Source organism: Gymnoscopelus microlampas (genome assembly GCF_963454915.1).
Source record: "Gymnoscopelus microlampas genome assembly, chromosome: 23".
Lineage (NCBI taxonomy): Eukaryota > Metazoa > Chordata > Actinopteri > Myctophiformes > Myctophidae > Gymnoscopelus > Gymnoscopelus microlampas.
In genome coordinates, this window is record NC_139960.1 from 4,184,958 (window position 1) to 4,203,898 (window position 18,941).

An 18,941-nucleotide genomic window follows, 5' to 3' on the forward strand; every position below is an offset into this window, starting at 1 on the left:
ATATTGACTTGATCGGTGGGGGTTTCGGGGCTCGGTATGCGCTCACTGCGCGCCTGTATCGCACACTGGAAATGAGCAGATCTACAAGCTCGGGACGTGGCGCTCACGGGAGAAGTTGTGAGCTTGTAGATCTGCTATTTTAGTTGCATGACATGAAGGGACCAGCTTGAGAGTTGTAAATTGAGTCTATATAGACAGACGCGCTGCCTGTAGCTGCCTGTAGGCGGCCATTGGTGCGGTGTCGCGTCCGCGGAGCGTTGACACCGCAGCAATGGCTGCGCGCAGGGCAGCGCTCCGTGGATTCGTGTATAGGAAGTGTTCAAGTGACATGGCCTGTAGTTTCGCTTCGAATTTCTCTCAATGCAAGTGGATGGGTTTTTGATGAACTTTAGACTTGATTTTCTTACCTTAATAAACATTGTCATAAATACTATATGCGTCCAGTCGCTAGTTTAAAGTCTTCTTTCAATCATCATGATATGCATTTTGGTAAATTATGGCGATAAAGTAGGTTATGCTCTAGGAGGGGCGGGATGATTTCATTGACAAGCTACACAACCAATAGAATTCATTCCCCGCCCCCGCTCCAATATTGGTCTGGTTGCATTGTGCAGGATATGACGCGATTATCCGCGATATAGAAAGATGGCGGACTTGAAATTCCTGAACAATCGGCTTCATTTACGGTCTGTAGAAACCAATGGTGTGGCTTTGTGTGGTCCATTCTTTTTTACAGTCTATGTGCACGACTCAAGTGTAAATCTGGCTTCACTCTTGAAGCGTTTTATGTAACGACGGAGCAGATGTCTTCGTCTTTTGTGCTTTGTGTCTGTTTGGCTTTCAACAAAACCCCCAAAAGGGTGAACCTTTTGTCTTCAGCCACTCCGTCTCTGTCCTGTACCGTGGACCACTGACAAGTGGAGACTAAGGATTAATCGGTCACTGTCGGGCCGAAACCTCGTCCAATCAGTTAAGGTGATGAGTCGGGTTAGCCAATCAGGGATTTATACTGACTTAACGGCACAAGCGTGACGTGACGTCAATCCGTGAAGCCGGCGGTTTGGGTTTGGCCAATCGGGAAGCCGATGCATGCAGTCTCCCAAACACTGCATCTTTCTCTCAGACCCTCGGGCTGACAGATCGTGGTCTTTCTGTTCTCGGAAACCGTTGGTCCGTCCGACCTGCCATTCGGCAACGCACACTTCAGGGTCATAATGAGAGACACACGGCAAGTTTGAGACGGCTCGGTCGGACGCAGTGTTGATTTCGTCGACTAAAACTATGACGAAAAATGTTCGTCTTCTACCTTTTTTCACTGACGAAAACGAAATAAAAACGAAATAAAAACTAAGCTACGATCAATTCTGTCGACAAATGAAAACTAGACTAAAATGTTAGGGAGGGACTAGTGGAGAAGAGGTCCAGTAGAACTAAAAAACAAGTCATTTTATGTTTGGTTGCGCTCTGGTGTTGCGCTCTGAAAATAGCAACGTGAAAATAGCAACGCTATTAGCAACGCTATCTCACAACGCGCCGCGCTGCGACGCGTTGTGAGATAGCGTTGCTAATAGCGATTGTAGATCTCAACGCATCACGTCGCGTTGTGAGATTGTAGATCGGCTATTTTGGGCATGCAGCTGAGTGAAAATCAGCCATTTCGATGCCATCATGGCCCGCGCAAAAATACATTTGAAAAACTGTAGATTTAGTTGACTAAAACTAAACTAAAACTAAAACTTTTCAGATGACTAAAATGTGACAAAAACTAAGCAGAATTTTATTCAAAAGACTATGACTAAAACTGAATTTGCTGTCAAAATCAACACGGCACACTTCAGGGTCATAATGAGACACACGCCAAGTTTGAGACAGCTCGGTCGAAGCTTTCCGAGTGTGACAGACAGACACACACACACACATACAGATTCTGTGAATCATAGTATAGATAGATGTTTAACCAATGAAAAGTATTAACAAGTGCTCGTGTCTAAATAATAACTACATTGGATTCATTGGAACACACAGGTTGTTTCTCTCCATTTCCTGAAAAGTAACGATTTTGAACATACAGTACAAGGTTTCCGCCCGACAACAACGATATACACAACCAATATGTCCAGTCATCTCAATCTTTTTCCACCTCCCCTCTCTCTCTCTCTCTCTCTCTCTCTCTCTCTTTCTGTCACGCTCTGATAAGCCTTGGCAGAGTTTGTTCAATCATCCTGTTAGGGTTTGCCAGACATCACACCCTGGATGTAGATAAACACACCGGCATGTTCTCAAAGTCAAAGGCACGACTTAACTCTCATCCAAGTTCTCTGGACAACGCCACGAACACACGTTACAGACATTCTGTTGCAGGATAAGGAAGTCAATCCCCCAAATGTTTTTCACATTTGGTGATTTGCGTGCGTGCGTGCGTGCGTGCGTGCATACTCCAGTAAGTAAAAATACCTCATAATTATACTTGAGTAAATGTACTTAGTTACTTTACACCACTGGTGCCTGAATTTTGTCAAATTTTGGATATTCATAATCTCAGATTCTTGCTATCCCTCCATATTTGAGCAAGTCTGATGTCAGCAATATGACATCATCAACATGATGATCCACAGTGATGCCTCTGACTGTTATTGGATCCTGTCTTGTTTTAGACTACTCTTACACAGTGATGCCATACTGTTATCAGACCCTGTCTTGTTTTAGACTACCCTTCTTACCACAAGTCTCAAATGACTACAGTTGTAACGGCTTTTTCCAACATCAATGTCACTGTGTTTGGTTAGGCGTCAGTGGCTTCCATCATCCAAGTCCCAGTCCCAATCCCAAAAATAACCACAAATGTATTTATATTATATTTTTTTATATTTTATGCATATTTTCTCTCCACAGTTTTGTTTTGCAGATCAATCCGATTTTTAGATCAGACACACGTTATAGACACAATGACACATATTTTCTTGTCTGCAACCATTCATTTATTGATTGATTGATTGATTGATTGATTGATTGATTGATTGATTGATTGATTGATTGATTGATTCATTGATTCATTGATTCATTAACCACTTTCAACCTGGTGTCCCTATTGTGGGCATGTTCTTGTAGGATTGGTATACATTTTAATATTATTATTGTCAAAAAAAAAAAGCTCACAATGCGTTGTGAGCTTGTAGATTGACATTTTTTCGAATTCTTCCTTTTGTTTTTTGTTTGTTTTGAAATGACGCCTGTGCATCAGCCCCTCTTGTGTTGTAGCACCTGTTATAGCACGCCTCTGACACCACGCTGACCTCTCTTCTTCCTCTGTGGTGCAGATGACAAAGAGGAAGGCATCCTGGGAAGCATCCTCCTGCCCAGCTTCCACGTTTCCATGCTGTCCGTGGATGACCACATCAGCAGGAAGTACGCTTTCAAGGTGAACACACCTGCACCCTCCTTTTGTTCTCCATCAGTGATGCAGTGTTCATTTTGACAGCACATTTTCATTTAGTTAATTTAGTCATTTGAAATGTTTTGGTTTAGTCTAGTTTTAGTTGACTAAATATCATACGATTTTAGTCAACTAAATCTAGAGAAATCTAAGAAAACGTAAGTGTTGCCGTTTGACTCTGCGTGTCCGACGGCCCAGTGATGTCTTTTCCTGTGATCCCATTACTTTATACAGTATGCTGGACGCAGCTAGGAGGTTATTGAGAGTAGAGCAGGGGTCTTCAACCTTTTCAGCCCAAGGACCCCCTAGCTGAGAGAGTGATGAAGCAGGGACCCCCTCTATATTGTATTGTGTTTCAGTTTAAACATTTTTTTCTCTTTTTCCCCTCTACACCTCTATACCTCTTTGCCAAAAATAGCCGATCTACAAGCTCATAACGCCTCGCGCTGCGAGGCGTTATGAGCTTGTAGATCGGCTATTTTCGGCTAATGTTCCCCTCAGAATGGGGATGCTAGGGTTCAAAGTGGTTAATGTAAAAAAACAAAAAAACACACAAAGATTTGGCGGACCCCCTATAGTAGCTCTGAGGACCCCCAAGGGGTCCCGGACCCCCGGTTGAAGACATCTGGAGTAGAGGATATAAGTGCTGAAGAGCTGGACAACACTCTGAGAGAGGGTTTTGTGCCAACCAACGGTGGCTGAGTCATAGAACGGAAAATAGGGGATAATTTGGGTGGGCAGTGTAAATAATAAGATAATACAAATTGCGTTATACTGCGTTATACAGCAATGTGTCGTAAAGCATCCAATATGGCGGAGACTACATGAAAAGAAGAAGGTGTGCCTGCGCAGTAGGGCGGGCATAGAGGGCAAAAATGGGACGTAATACTGAACTTTCATACAAATTGTACAACGTGTAAGTACATTGAAGGTGTTGGAAGCAGCTTAGGTCCTTGCCAGAGTACTGAGCGATATTTGTACCAAGTGTGGACCCGGTTGGATTACTGGTGAGCTGTGAGACCCGGCTCAAAGCCCTCACAATGCTGAGTGCCACTCCATGGCCCTTGCCGTGGGTTCTATTAGAAGGATTGTATACTGAGCCCTTGCCTTTTTTTGGTACTTTGATCATAAACTGTTACGCTTCAAGGCAGGGTAACAGATATGTGTTAATGCTGGCTATTCAAATAATGTGAAACAGTTACAGTACATATATTATCATTTGGAATTGTCATAAACAATGAATATGTTTTACAAATGTTGGAAAAATGGGTTTGAACAGTTCAATTTCCCCCACAGCAACATTCACTCGTGCTCATATATGCACGGCCACATGCATTCACATGTGTGCATACACTCATTTGTTTGTGCATCACCTCTCTGTGATCCTTGTTTGTGAAGCTTTACCTTTACTAAGGTCATGAGAGACAGCTCAAACTGCCTTGAAGACATACAGTGGGAGCTTGTGTGTTACTGCACGAGCAAATATGTGTGTGTGTGTGTGTGTGTGTGTGTGTGTGTGTGTGTGTGTGTGTGTGTGTGTGTGTGTGTGTGTGTGTGTGTGTGTGTGTGTGTGTGTGTGTGTGTGTGTGTGTGTGTGTGTGTGTGTGTGTGTGTGTGTGTGTGTGTGTGTGTGTGTGTGTGTGTGTGCGTGCGCGCGCGCGCGCGCGCACACACACACACACACACACACACACACACACACACACACACACACACACTAAAATGGGGACACATAACAGCAGGCAAGGACAACATACACATAGCCAAAAGCACCCACTGTCTCTCACTCTCTCTCTCACACACACACACACACACACACACACACACACACACACACACATACACACACACACACACACACACACACCACACACACACCAAAGACTTCCTTCGGGCATACACAAAGCTCCCTATGACTCTTCATTCTCCCTTCTCTTTCACTTTCATTCTCCGTCTCTGTCTCTCACTATGTTTGTCTTATTCATAAACATGAGAACACTTTAAATTCATAGCCACAGGCACGCACGCACACATGCACGCGGCACACACACACACGCACGCACGCACACAGGCACGCACACACAGTGTGTTATAGTCAGTGGTGGAAAGTAACTAAGTACACTTTCTCAAGTGCAGTACAAATTTTAGGTATTTTACTTTACTTGAGTAGCCTATTTATATTTTCAATACTTTATACTTTGAACTACACTACATCTCAGAGGTCAAATTAAACGTTTTCCTCCACTACAATGATTTGAAAACTTTAGTTGCAAGTTACTTTGTCAATTTAGATTATTACAAAACATACATTAAACAATTAAACCCTATTTCATAGTTTGTCTTTATGAAAATAGCTGATCTACAAGTATATCGGTAATTTTCGTGTTGCAACGCGGTGTGAGCTTGTTGATCGGCTACTTTTGCCGAATAGATTTGTTGTAGACTGAAGAACAGTGGTCCAAGTACAGTTGAAACTCGGGTCCGTTTTACTAAGAATAGAGGGTTTAACCCTTTAAAGCCGGTAAAGCATCTGTGTCATTTTAGATTTTAGCTAGATATGTAGCATCATACGTTTTTCAGAAAACTCAGATTTAGAACATTGGTTTAGAACAGAGGTTCTCAAAAAATATACATATACAAGCTCACAGTGCGCCCCTTCGTGCCGTGCTGCAAGCTTGTACATCTGCTATTTTTGAACATTTTTGAAAAATATCGAAAATGTTTAGAAATTAGCAAGGCATTTGTAGAATGGGCCTCAGGTCTTAATGGTGTGTGTGTGTGTGTGTGTGTGTGTGTGTGTGTGTGTGTGTGTGTGTGTGTGTGTGTGTGTGTGTGTGTGTGTGTGTGTGTGTGTGTGTGTGTGTGTGTGTGTGTGTGTGTGTGTGTGTGTGTGTGTGTGTTGCTGCAGGCCACTCACCCCAACATGCGGACCTACTATTTCTGCACGGACACAGCCAAAGACATGGAGGCCTGGATGAAGGTCATGACAGACGCCGCCCTCGTCCACACTGAGCCAATCAGAAGGTCAGAACCACAGCGGGGACACTTCACACTCAGCAAGTGTTTCCCAAACACATTTTAGCCCTTTTTTGGTTTCCTACAATTAAAAAAAGAAAATCTTATTATTATTATTTCACAACATTTTCAAAAAATAATTAACAGATCACGTTTTATGGGGAAAAATACACATACTCTACATACATACATTAACAAAAATACTTGTAAGAAGTGGAGAGAATAGCAGATCTACAAGCTCCCAATGTGTCGCATTGTGACGCACTGTGAGCTTGTAGATTGGCTATTTTCACTAGTTTGTGTCCCAGGAAGACACGTTTCTCTTCGGGGTCTCGAGCTAAAAAGTCTGGGAACCCCTAGCCTCGGAAACCCATGCCTTTTTTTTTTGTTTCAAAAGAAAAAAAGCCTGGGAGAACCTTGCAGGAACGCTGGTCTTAGGACCTTGTTATCTCCTAACCAATCAGAGTGCTCCAAACCCAGGCGCTGGAATCCAGCGCCTGGGTTTGGCTCCGCCCTTCAAGACCATCGATTGGGCTCGTTCTTTCAGTCTAGGGAACCCCTGACATACAGTACAGAAAGTATTATACAATGTTAATTCATGAAGCTTTAGCCATAAACTGTATATCATTCATGAACATAGACCACTTCCATGTTAATGGCTGTACTGTTAGATTTTGTTTTTGTTTATTATTCTCTCGAAAGTAAATGGTACTTATAGGCCTACTGTATAGCAGTGATTCTCAAAGTGGGGTCCAGGGACCCTCAGGGTTCCTTGAGGGGGTTCCAAATGTACCTTTACAGGTCTGTAACAGGCTCTATTCACAGCAGCCATATTATGAAGACATTCACAGGTGTTACCAATGATACTAATGAAGGCTCTGTTCCATTCTGGTCAAACAGAGTCAGGGTGCTGATATTGTGCATATCTACAGTTGGGGTCCAGGGACCCTCATGGGCTTCCAAATGGCCCCTTGCAGGTGTGTAACTCTGAGAGTGTACAAATGGAACCAAATGGACCCGTAAGGGTCCATTTGGTTCCATTTGCACACTCTCAGAGTTATGGGGGTCGTGGAAACCACTGTGCTACACTAAATGGAACAGAGCCTTCATTAGTATCATTTGTAACACCTGTGAATGTCTTCACAATATGGCTGCTGTGAATAGAGCCTACTGTAACCCCCATTTGATCATTTTACTTATGGCGGTCCTTGAAATAAAATAAAAAAGGTTTGAGACTCACTGCTGTATAGCACCTTTATCCAAAAATCATGGGGAGCGTGACAATGTCTGAGAATCAACTTGCAAAGGCTCGAAACTTGTTTGAGATGTAGGTAATCCAAAAACACATTAAATGTCATTGTGTGGTTGTTTTTTTGTCAAAGTCACGCTATTCTCGCGTTTTAATCCATTTCAAAGCTCAGATTGATTTGAGAAGTCTAGCGGAAAATAGGCCCTCGAGAAACCATTGATTGTTTTTACCAAAAACGAAATGCAAACGTCTGTTTAGCAGACATTGATTCGACCTTCAATTGTTCAGGTAAGTTTCGGTAACGTTTCAATGGCTTTGGAGAAAATGAAAACGACATAAAAATGTTAAAGCCAGAACTCAGTCAATGGTCTATGTTTATGTAAGATAATATGGCTGAGGCTGACAATGACATGTATTGACATTCTTTAAGGCCCCACTGCACCTATTTCACGTCAGTAGTGCAATGCCGTGTTATGCCGGCTATCACCACCTTTATCCTTTCTTCTCTTAACCCATTAAGACCTGGAACTGTGTCACTTTTAGATTTGAGCTAAAAAGCATTATTTTACACTTTGGCTATTCAAAAATAGCAGATATACAAGCTCATAGCGCGGCACCGAGTGCCGCGCTATGAGCTTGTAGATCTGCTATTTTTGAAAAATCGTGAAAATGTGTGCAAATCTTTAAATATATAGATTTCTAAAGCGAACATTTTGAACTCAAATCTTTGCTTCTGGGGGTCCCTGGAACAACATATTTTGATGGGGGTCCGCGGCCAAATACATATAATTTTTTGGGGTCCTTGACATGAAAAAGATTGAGCACCACTGATATAGAAACATACGTTTTTCAGAAAACTGTTGAGATTTAGGAGACATGTAGAATCGGCTTCAGGTCTCAATGGGTTAATTATACCCTACCCCACACACACACACCCATATCGTTGTTGTCGGGCAGAAACCTCCCATCTCCATATTCTAACTTTTTGTGTGTTTTTTTTTTGACATTTCGAGGTTTTTGGACATTTGGAGGTTTCCACCTGACAGAGACGATATAATTCAGGGGTCTTCAACAGGGGGTCCGGGACCCCTAGGGGGTCCTTAGAGTTACTACAGGGGGTCCGCCAAATCTTTGTGTGATAGGATTTTTTTTTTTACCTTAACCACTTGAACCCTAGCATCCCATTTCTGAGGAGAACTTTAGCCAAAAAATAGCAGATCTACAAGCTCACAACGCCGTTGTGAGCTTGTAGATCGGCTATTTTTTGGCAAAGAGGTGTTTGGTGTAGAGGGAAAAAAGAGCAGACCAAGTCAACAAAAATCTGAAACACAATTTTTATACAATATAGAGGGGGTCCCTGCTTCATCTCTCTCTCACCTAGGGGGTCCTTGGCCTGAAAACGTTGAAGACCCCTGATATAATTTATATTTCTGTCCGTCAATTTCCTCTCTCCAAACGTCTGTTTCCGTCTCTCTCTCTCTCTCTCCGTCCAGACTGGACAAGTTGAAAGTGGACCAGCGGACGCCGCAGGAGCTGAACAACCTGCTGAACCACCACCGCTCGCTGACGCGTCCCGAGATCCAGAACAACGAGCGGAACCGCGCCGAGCCCTGCACGCGGCAACACTCGCTGTCGCGCGCCGACGAGCGCCGGGCCCTGCACAAGGACGCCGCCGCGGCGGAGAAGCACAACGGACAGCAGCAGCAGCAGCAGCAGCGGGAACGGGAGTACTACACGCTACAGCGGGACGGCGACAGGTACTCGGTGTTCATTTCACTGACGAAAACTAGTTAACCCTTTAAGACCTGAGGCCGCTTCTAAGAATTTTCTAAATCCTAACAGTTTTTTTAAAAAAAAATCGAAATATTTTTTTTTCACGATTTTTCAAAAATATCAGATCTACAAGCTCATAGAGCGGCACTCGGTGCCGCGCTATGAGCTTGTATATCTGATATTTTTGAATAGCAAAAGAAATCTAAAGTGACACAGATGCGTTCCAGGTATTAATGGGATAGAAACCAGTGGTGGAAAAAAGTACTCACATTTTTTACTTGAGGAAAAGTATCAATACTGCAATGTAGAAGTTACAAGTAAAAAGTCGAAAAGTGCTCGTTATGCAGAAGGTCCCGTTTCACAAGTTTTCAAATGTATAAAATGTCTAAAAAAACTTTTGAAAATAGCTGATCTACAAGCGACGCATTGTGAGCTTGTAGATCGGCTATTTTCAAATGGCCGAAATGTATATAGGGTTGAAGTGGTTAATGTATGTTTTGTAATAACAATAAAAATAAAGTTTTCAAATAATTGTAGTGGAGTAAAAGTACAATATTTGCCTCTGAGATGTTAGTGGAGTAGAAGTAAAAGTGCAGAAAATTATAAATACTCCAGTAAAGTAAAAAATACCTCAAACTATGACGAAATATATTGACAATTTTGTCAAGTCGGAAGTCATTCCGACTTTTATTCAAAACAAAGCATAAGCTAAGCTAAAGTTATTCTATTTTATAAAAGAAAAACACCCACTAAAACCTGTTGAAAACTGATTAGAGAAGATAATGACTCAGAGTTGCTTATCTTAGTTCCTAAATTAAAAGTACATGCTGAATGAGTGTAAGTTTTACTGTCCTCAAATTGAAACAAATATGTACTAAAAAGAATAATTTACTTTTGAGAATCATTTAAAACAATGCATTACACTTGAATAAACCTGTACAATCTTTGTAGATTTAATGGACTAAACTCCTATGATATTTAGTCCACAAAAAACTAGAAACATTTCAGGTGTAAAGTAGCTAAGTACATTTACTCAAGCACTGTACTTAAGTACAGTTTTGGGGCACTTTTACTTTACTGGAGTATTTCCAATTGTCTATACTTTTACTTCTACTCCACTACATCTGAGAGGAAAATGTTGTACTTTTACTCCACTACAATTATTTGAAAACATATTATTATACATATACACATATAAATGATTACATTATAAAACATACATTAACCACCTTAGCTCTATTTTATACCTAGGCTATTTGAAAATAGCCGATCTACAAGCTCACAACGCGTCGCATCGCGACGCGTTGTGAGCTTGTAGATCTGCTATTTTTTAAAATCTGCTATTCTAAGTAAATTTTGAATTCCGGACTTTTACTTGTAACAGAGTAATTCTACATTGCAATATTGATGCTTTTACAGTTTTACTCAAGTAAAACATTTGAATACTTTTTTTCCACCACTGTAGGTGACAAAAATTGGCTTTTATTCAAAAAGACTACATTTACTCAAACTAAATCAAACTTTTGACACGGATACATAGGTACTCGCTGAGGAAGGACGGTGTGAGCTACACGCTGCAGAAGGACGGCGATCGCTACCTGCTGCACAAGGATGGCGAGAAGTACGCGCTGCGGCGTGACGGCGACCGCTACGCGCTGATCAAGGACAGCGAGGTGTACGCCATCCACCGGGACCTGGAGAAGTACGCCGCCGCACAGAAGGCGTCCGACGACAAGTAAGGAGCCCGGCCGTCACAATAACTACACGATTCGCCCCGATCGCAGTTGTTTGGAGATAATCGCAATTGTTTTCGCGTCGTAATCGTTTCCCTGTTGAAAAAAAGTTCAAGAAAACAGCGGAGGGCGTTGATCGTCTATTTCAACTATTTGTAATATATTTTGAAAGTATACAATTATTACATATGCCAATATTTCTTTATATATTTAAAGGACAACTTTGTTTTTTTACAACCACGGTTTATATTTTAGCTTGTAATTAAAGTAAATAAAAGATGAGTGTTATTTTTTTTTCATTTACTGCTTTCTATAGTTTTAGCAATTTTCACCATCTTTTTTACAGTGGGTGGGGGCATTCTGTCCGGTGGCTAAATATGTATTTTTTACACAATAAAAAAGGTCCTGTGGTCTTTGATGGCCAGATGTGAGTTATTGGGGGCTAGAGGAGCTACTGTAAATAATAATAAAGAAAACGCAGGGTTATTGTGTAAAAAAAAGACATATTTAGCCACCGGACAGAATGCCCCCGCCCACTGTAAAAAAGATCGTGAAAATTGCTAAAACTATAGAAAGCAGTAAATTTAAAAAAAATAACACTCATCTTTTATTTACTTTAATTACAAGCTAAAACATAAACCTTGGTTGTAAAAAAACAAAGTTGTCCTTTAAGTCATATATCATATCTGCCCAGTTTTGTTTACAAAGCCCAAAAGGCAAACAGAAATGTCCTTTTTATTCATATGTTCCAATGTTCAATGCAAAATAAAAACACAATTAAAGGAGTAGTTCACCCAAAATACGACTTGTTGAACTATCAATTACACACCCCACGAAGCATTGAATTCATGGAGCTTTTTTTGTTTTTGTCGCATTCCTAACCAATAATTTGATTACCGGTAGAAAGATGCTAATGTATCCGGTAGGAGACACAATGGAGACTCTTTGAGTCTCCTACCCGAGAGACCGCCGGTCATCAAATTATTGTTGCGAAAAACCAAATAAATCTCCATGAATTCAATGCTTCATGGGGTGAGTAATTGATAGAAAATATGTATATTTTGGGGTGAACTACTCCTTTAAATCGTCAATCGCAATTATTTGTTTGACAACTAATCGTCAAGTGACATTTGGTGTTTGGCGACAGCCCCAAGGACCAGTACACGGCCCCGCCGGCGCCCGAGGAGAAGTACGCGCCGCAGAAGGACGCGGAGAAGTACCTGCTGACGAAGGACGGCGAGAAGTACGCGCTGCAGAAGGTGGGCGACAGACACGCGCTCCCGAAAGACGAGCAGCAGAAGTACGCGCCGCAGAAGGAGGTGAAGAGGCAGCTGTCGCTGAGGGAAACGGACAGCAGGTACGGCACGCTGAGGGAGGGCGAGTGCAAGTACGGCGCCATACACGTGGTGGACAAATACGGCACCGTGAAGGAGGTGAAGAAGTACAGCACGCTGCGGGAGGGCGGCAAGTACGCCACGCTCAGAGAGGGGGACAAGTACGCCACGCTCAGAGAGGGGGACAAGTACGCCACGCTCAGAGAGGGGGACAAGTACGCCGCGCTCTGCGACGGGGACAAGTACGGCTTCCAGAGGGACCCGAGCTCGGAGAGGACTCTGACAAAGATAAACAGCATCAAGCTGCAGCCGGCCCAGGCCGCCGCCATCGCGGCCGCCGTCACGGCTTCTCGCCAAGGGCAGGCGGCCAGCCTCGCCCTGCACAACAAGGCCCCGCCGCAGCAGGTGAACGGCGGCGGCTCCGGGGCCGGGGCTAGTACCGGATCGGGGGAGCAGGCTCCGGCTGCGGCGGAGTGCACCTGCCCCGCCGGGGGGGAGATGGAAGGCACCCTGGGGAGAGCGTCGGGAAAGGCCCAGGCTCCTCCGGCCCAGGAGAGCCAGGAGTCCAGAGGGCTGTCCCGGACAAACTCCATGCAGCAGCTGGAGCACTGGGTCCGCACGCATAGGACGCGAGGACCGGACGAGGACGCCAGGAGGTAAGACCGTTTAGTCCCAAATGACAGGAGTCACGTTTCTGTCTGCTGCTCGCCTCCTCCGTCCTCCTGTGTGTTAACACATCCACCGCCAAGGGCTAATCTCATAATGTACTCACCAGTGCCAAGGTTATATTGTTGTTTTTTGTTTTTTTCAAGTCGCCATAGGCCCCGTTAAAATCCTTTAGAATGTGCGATGGACTGTTTGTAAACAACGTGCACATGTCCCTGTGTCTATTAGTTCAGACCACGTGTCAAACGGAGCCGCCATGTTTGAGTTCTGACCGTTTATGTTAACATGGGAAATGCGAGGAGGAAAAACTACACAGGTTTTAGAAGGGTTTTAGTGTGCTACTTAGAATGGAGGCCGACGGGAAACAAAAAACGGGATCGCACTTCCGGTCGACTTCCGGTGGTGTTACACTGAAAATGGTCCCCCTAGAAAATTGAAAAAAAAAAAAAAATTGAAAAAAAGGAAAAAGCACCCGGACCGTAGCACTACGGTCTCGGCGCTTAACAGTTGGATTTAACGGACCGTAGGACTACGTTCTTGGCGGTTGATGTGTTAAGACCTCAGGCCCATTCTACAAAAATGTCTTCAAAATCCGAAATGCTAATGTTTCTATATCAGAGGTGCTCAAACTTTTTCATGTCAAGGACCACCCAAAATGATATGGATTTGGCCGTGGACCCCCATCTCAAAATATTTTGTTCCAGGGACCCCCCCAGAAGCAAAGATTTGAGTTACAAATGTTCGCTTAAAAAATACATATATTCAAAGATTTGCACGCATTTTCACGAAGAAGCCAGCTGTGTGACACGTCATAAGTAATTGCTGTCGCTTCAAAATGACGCCGACCGAGTGTGGAGTGTTCCGATTTCTTAAAGTGACGCCGATCAATTCCTCCGTCCTTGTCTCACCTCCTCGACTCCTCGCCGGAGGCGACGTAAGTGGAGGATGAAAGTATGTACAGTAGGTTTGAGTGTTGGCATTTGGCTAATGTGTGTGTTGGCCTTTGTCGTGTCATTTTGTTTTATCCCCAATTAACTTCCATTCCGATCACACCCCATAGCTATACCAGCAATTTGATCGGATAATGTTTGTTCACACACATACACAATGCCTAACCTTAACCCATTAACGACCTGGAACTGTGTCATTTTTAGATTTGAGCTAAAAAGCATTATTTTACACTTTAGGCTATTCAAAAATAGCAGATATACAAGCTTGTAGCGCGGCACCGAGTGCCGCGCTACAAGCTTGTAGATCTGCTATTTTTGAAAAATCGTGAAAATGTGTGCAAATCTTTGAATATATATGTTTTTAAAGTGAACATTTTAACTCAAATCTTTGCTTCTGGTGGGTTCCTGGAACAAAATATTTTGATGGGGGTCCTCGGCCAAATACATATAATTTTGGGGGTCCTTGACATGAAAAAGATTGAGCACCACTGATATAGAAACATACGATTTTCAGAAAACTGTTGAGATTTAGGAGACATGTAGAATCGGCTTCAGGTCTCAATGGATTAAACGCAATAACTTTAGTTACGGTTAGGCATACATGGTTAACCATAACCATACTATCAGTGCCTAACATGAACAAAAAAAGTATAATAAACAAATCAAACGGATTGCAGCTTTAGGCAGTCTGCTCTGTTAAGTGAATGTGTGTGTAGTTGGTGCTCAGGGAGATCTGCTGACAGTCAGCTGACTTCATGTTCCTGCCTGAACCTGCGCTAGAACTCTGTTTGGTGAAGAAAACGAGGCACCTTGCCAAGCAACGTGGGACCTTCTGTTTAACTTTGTTCTGTTAATTGTGCTTGTAGGAGCATACCTTATGGTGATTGAAGTACATTCACCACTTTTATTCTGTTACACTTACTTTTTTTTACCCCCTATCCCTGCTGTTTGAAGCTCTTTTCAAACAGTCTCTTCATTACAAACAGTACATTGTACAAACAGTCTCTGTATATAGAAGGTGACAGGAGTCTGACTCAGCCTGATATAACTAGGAGAGTGACAACGCTAGTTCTACTATCTATCTCAATGAGGAAGTTCCAATGTTTGGAACTACAGGAGGCAACGTCCCGCTTTGTGTGTCTCTATATCGCTGGTCTGACCGTGCTGCAACCTCAATAGGCCTACATGTACATTTTAGCACCAAAATCTTAAAAAGCAGCCAAATGCCCGAATCTCCTTATCCCCTCATACGTAATAACAACAACTTTCACCTAATTCCACTACTACAGGCAGGGCAAGCGTTCATGTGACCCCTAGATTAGAAGATCTAGGGGTCTTCTGTCTTCTGTCTTTCATCACTCACCATCTCACCCTGGTTCACGCTTCTCCTAATTGCCGTCCTACTCCCCCTCCATCTCTCTTACTCTCTCCTCTCCCTATCTCCCCCTCTCTCCTACAGCTCTGACAGAGCAGAAAACGCTCTGTCGCCGCAGATTTGTATCAGCGTCGGGAGCAATGATGTCGTTTAGAGCAGTGCTTCCCAACCTCTGGGTCGGAACCCCCAGGGGGGTCCACTCCCCACATGATTTTGGGGGGGTCCCCAGATGATAGTGAAGTGACAATTTGAGCGCTTTTAAGAGCCTTTTAGTACCTAAAAAAGCAACAACAAAAGTAATCAATAAACTAGTATAAAACATTGGCCAGATTGTCAAATAATATAAGAAAGAGACAAACATTTTGAAAATAGCCGATCTACAAGCTCACAACGCCTCGCAACGCGAGGCGTTGTGAGCTTTAGCCAAAAATAGCCGAGCTTTAGCCAAAAATAGCCGATCTACAAGCCCACAACGCCTCGCAGCGCGAGGCGTTGTGGGCTTGTAGATCTGCTATTTTTGGCTCATTTACTTGAGCACCTGCCCCTCAAAATGTCTGTGCACGCCACTGCCCTGATCTACAAAAAAAAAGTGGGCCCTGATCCAGAAAAGGTTGGGAACCACTGAGTGGGGGGGCGGCGTGGCCATGTACTCTCTCCACCTCTCTGCTCTCTCTGTCCCCATCTCTCTCTCTCTCTCTCTCTCTCTCTCTCTCTCTCTCGCCGTGCTGTCGACATGAATAAGTCATGGGAGCGAGCCTTTAATGAGTGCAGAGCATGTGAACCGAACGCTAAACCCGAAACTGCATTTGTCATCTTTATCAGTGGCCGGGTACAATGCGGGGAATGTGGCTGTGTTTGCCATGTGGCTGATTTTTATCGCTAGCGTCTCGTTCGAGCTACTGAAGAACAGTCACGTTATTTATTATTTATAGACTGTTGCCACGCCGCTAGACGCAGGCAGCCCATTCTCTCTCTCTGTGTGTGTGTGTGTGTGTGTGTGTGTGTGTGTGTGTGTGTGTGTGTGTGTGTGTGTGTGTGTGTGTGTGTGTGTGTGTGTGTGTGTGTGTGTGTGTGTGTGTGTGTGTGTGTCTACTTTATATTCTCTGTTGTCTAAAGTTTAGACAATAAAACATTGCCTTGTTTTTTACTATTGACGGTTACTAGCCCATTCTTTTAACTTCAAAACACATAAAAGCTCAGTAACTGATGCAACTCTTTAGCATCCTTTCCCTTTTCTGTTTTGACTTTATTTTGTTTGCATCCATGTTTGGCATTTAACCACTTAAAACCGGCCATGTAGTAATAGGTGAATATTCAGCAGGAATACTAGATCTACAGGCTCACAATGCGTTGCGATGTGACAGTCATTGAAGTATAAATGCTTTTAGTATAAAAGTGGTTAACCATCTAAATCCTATAGTGTTAATTGACCCGAGTCCCCCAGGGGTCTATACTAGGCCCCCCTCCTTTTTTCCCTCTACACCAAATATCTTTGGAATATAGCAAAACTACAATGTAGGGGGCAGCCATAGCTGAGTGGTTGCCCTAGGCCCTGGTTGCCCCAGGTTCGATTCCAGGCCAGGCCAGCATATGTGTCGATGAAATGAAATTTGTCCCTGAGCAAGACTCTTAACCCCTAATTGCTCACAGGTTCTCATTGGAAACAAGACCGCAAGGACTTTCATGAACGACCTGTTAAAAGGAATTATCTTTATGCTTACAAGCTCACAGTGAGCTTGTGGGAAATCTGTACAAATGATCTGAAGTTATATGTGATCAAGATAGATAGATATTATTTTTCAAATTCCATTCCGTTTGGATTGCGATCGGCATCCATGGTTTGCACGAGGTTTCCCCTTTTGACAAGAAATGACACAAATAATCCCTTCTGCCCATAGGGGGGCGCCACAGACGCGAGCAGTTGCACCGTCTGTCGTGTCTATTTCCCCCGCAGCTTCCTCGTGTCCTGCGGCTGCACCCCAACCCGGCCTGGCGGGGATGTTTTTGCACTCAGAGTAGCACACTTTTCAATTTCAATTTACCGTCTGCAAACTGGCATAGATTACCTTTTGGACTTGGATAATAATATTAATCCAAAAAAAAAGCAAAGTACTATCCTGTTGAGTTGGTGTAATGCAGTGGTTTCTATTAGCGTGGGTCTATTTTAAGCCTGCAGTCATGAGTCTGTAGCCTTATGCATTTTAACCCATTAAGACCTGGAACTGTGTCATTTTTAGATTTGAGCTAAAAAGCATTATTTTACACTTTGGGCTATTCAAAAATAGCAGATATACAAGCTCATAGCGCGCACCGAGTGCCGCGCTACGAGCTTGTAGATCTGCTATTTTCGAAAATTTGTGAAAATGTGTGCAAATCTTTGAATATATATATTTTTAAAGCGAACATTTTTAACTCAAATCTTTGCCTCTGGGGGTCCCTAGAACAAAATATTTTGATGGGGGTCCGCGGCCAAATACATATCATTTTGGGGGTCCTTGACATGAAAAAGATTGAGCACCACTGATACAGAAACATACGTTTTTTTCAGAAAACTGTTGAGATTTAGGAGACATGTAGAATCGGCTTCAGGTCTCAATGGGTTAATTCCCCTTTGCAACCTTGACACATTCACACACATCTAAATTATACACACATTTTCACACAGTCCCTCCCTTCTCTCTCTCTCTCTCTCTCTCTCTCTCTCTCTCTCTCTCTCTCTCTCTCTCTCTCTCTCTCTCTCTCCCTGCCGCACAACTCACAGGTGAAGTGAGTTATGTAGTGTCCTATGTCTTCCATCTGCATGATAGATGGTGATTGGGGTGCCAGTGTGACACAAACGTATTATATGACGATCCATGTTTCTCTGCCTTAGTAAGGTCATAGCACACAGTCTATAGAATGAGCAGAGCACATCCATTCAGCTTGTAGATCGGCTATTTTGGCGAACACCCGCACACAACCAAGCATTAACCCATTAAGACCTGGAACCATGACATTTTTAGATTTGAGTTAAAAAGCATTATTTTACACTTTCGGCTATTCAAAAATAGCAGATATACAAGCTCATAGCGCGGCACCGAGTCCCGCGCTACGAGCTTGTAGATCTGCTATTTTTGAAAATTTGTGAAAATGTGTGCAAATCTTTGAATATATATATTTTTAAAGCGAAAATTTTTAACTCAAATCTTTGCTTCTGGGGGGTCCCTGGAACAAAATTTTTGATGGGGGTCCGTGGCCAAATACATATACTTTTGGGGGTCCTTGACATGAAAAAGATTGAGCACCACTGATATAGAAACATAGGTTTTTCAGAAAACTGTTGAGATTTAGGAGACATGTAGAATCGGCTTCAGGTCTCAATGGGTTAAATGACTTGTCTTAGTTCTACTGGATCTCTTCTTCAGTAGTCCCTC

The 18,941-nt window shown here is 43.1% G+C and overlaps 1 protein-coding gene across 2 annotated transcripts in view; it reads left to right on the forward strand.

The window, feature by feature from the left end:
* plekha5 (pleckstrin homology domain containing, family A member 5) overlaps positions 1-18,941 on the forward strand; it is a 271,083-nt gene that overhangs the window by 200,373 nt on the left and 51,769 nt on the right. For both annotated transcript variants that reach the window (XM_084050252.1, XM_084050253.1), the window contains exons 10-14: positions 3,318-3,418; positions 6,342-6,457; positions 9,191-9,454; positions 11,011-11,205; positions 12,351-13,193. In XM_084050252.1, the coding sequence (XP_083906378.1) occupies positions 3,318-3,418; positions 6,342-6,457; positions 9,191-9,454; positions 11,011-11,205; positions 12,351-13,193 (1,519 nt within the window). The remainder of the gene's footprint in view (positions 1-3,317; positions 3,419-6,341; positions 6,458-9,190; positions 9,455-11,010; positions 11,206-12,350; positions 13,194-18,941) is intronic.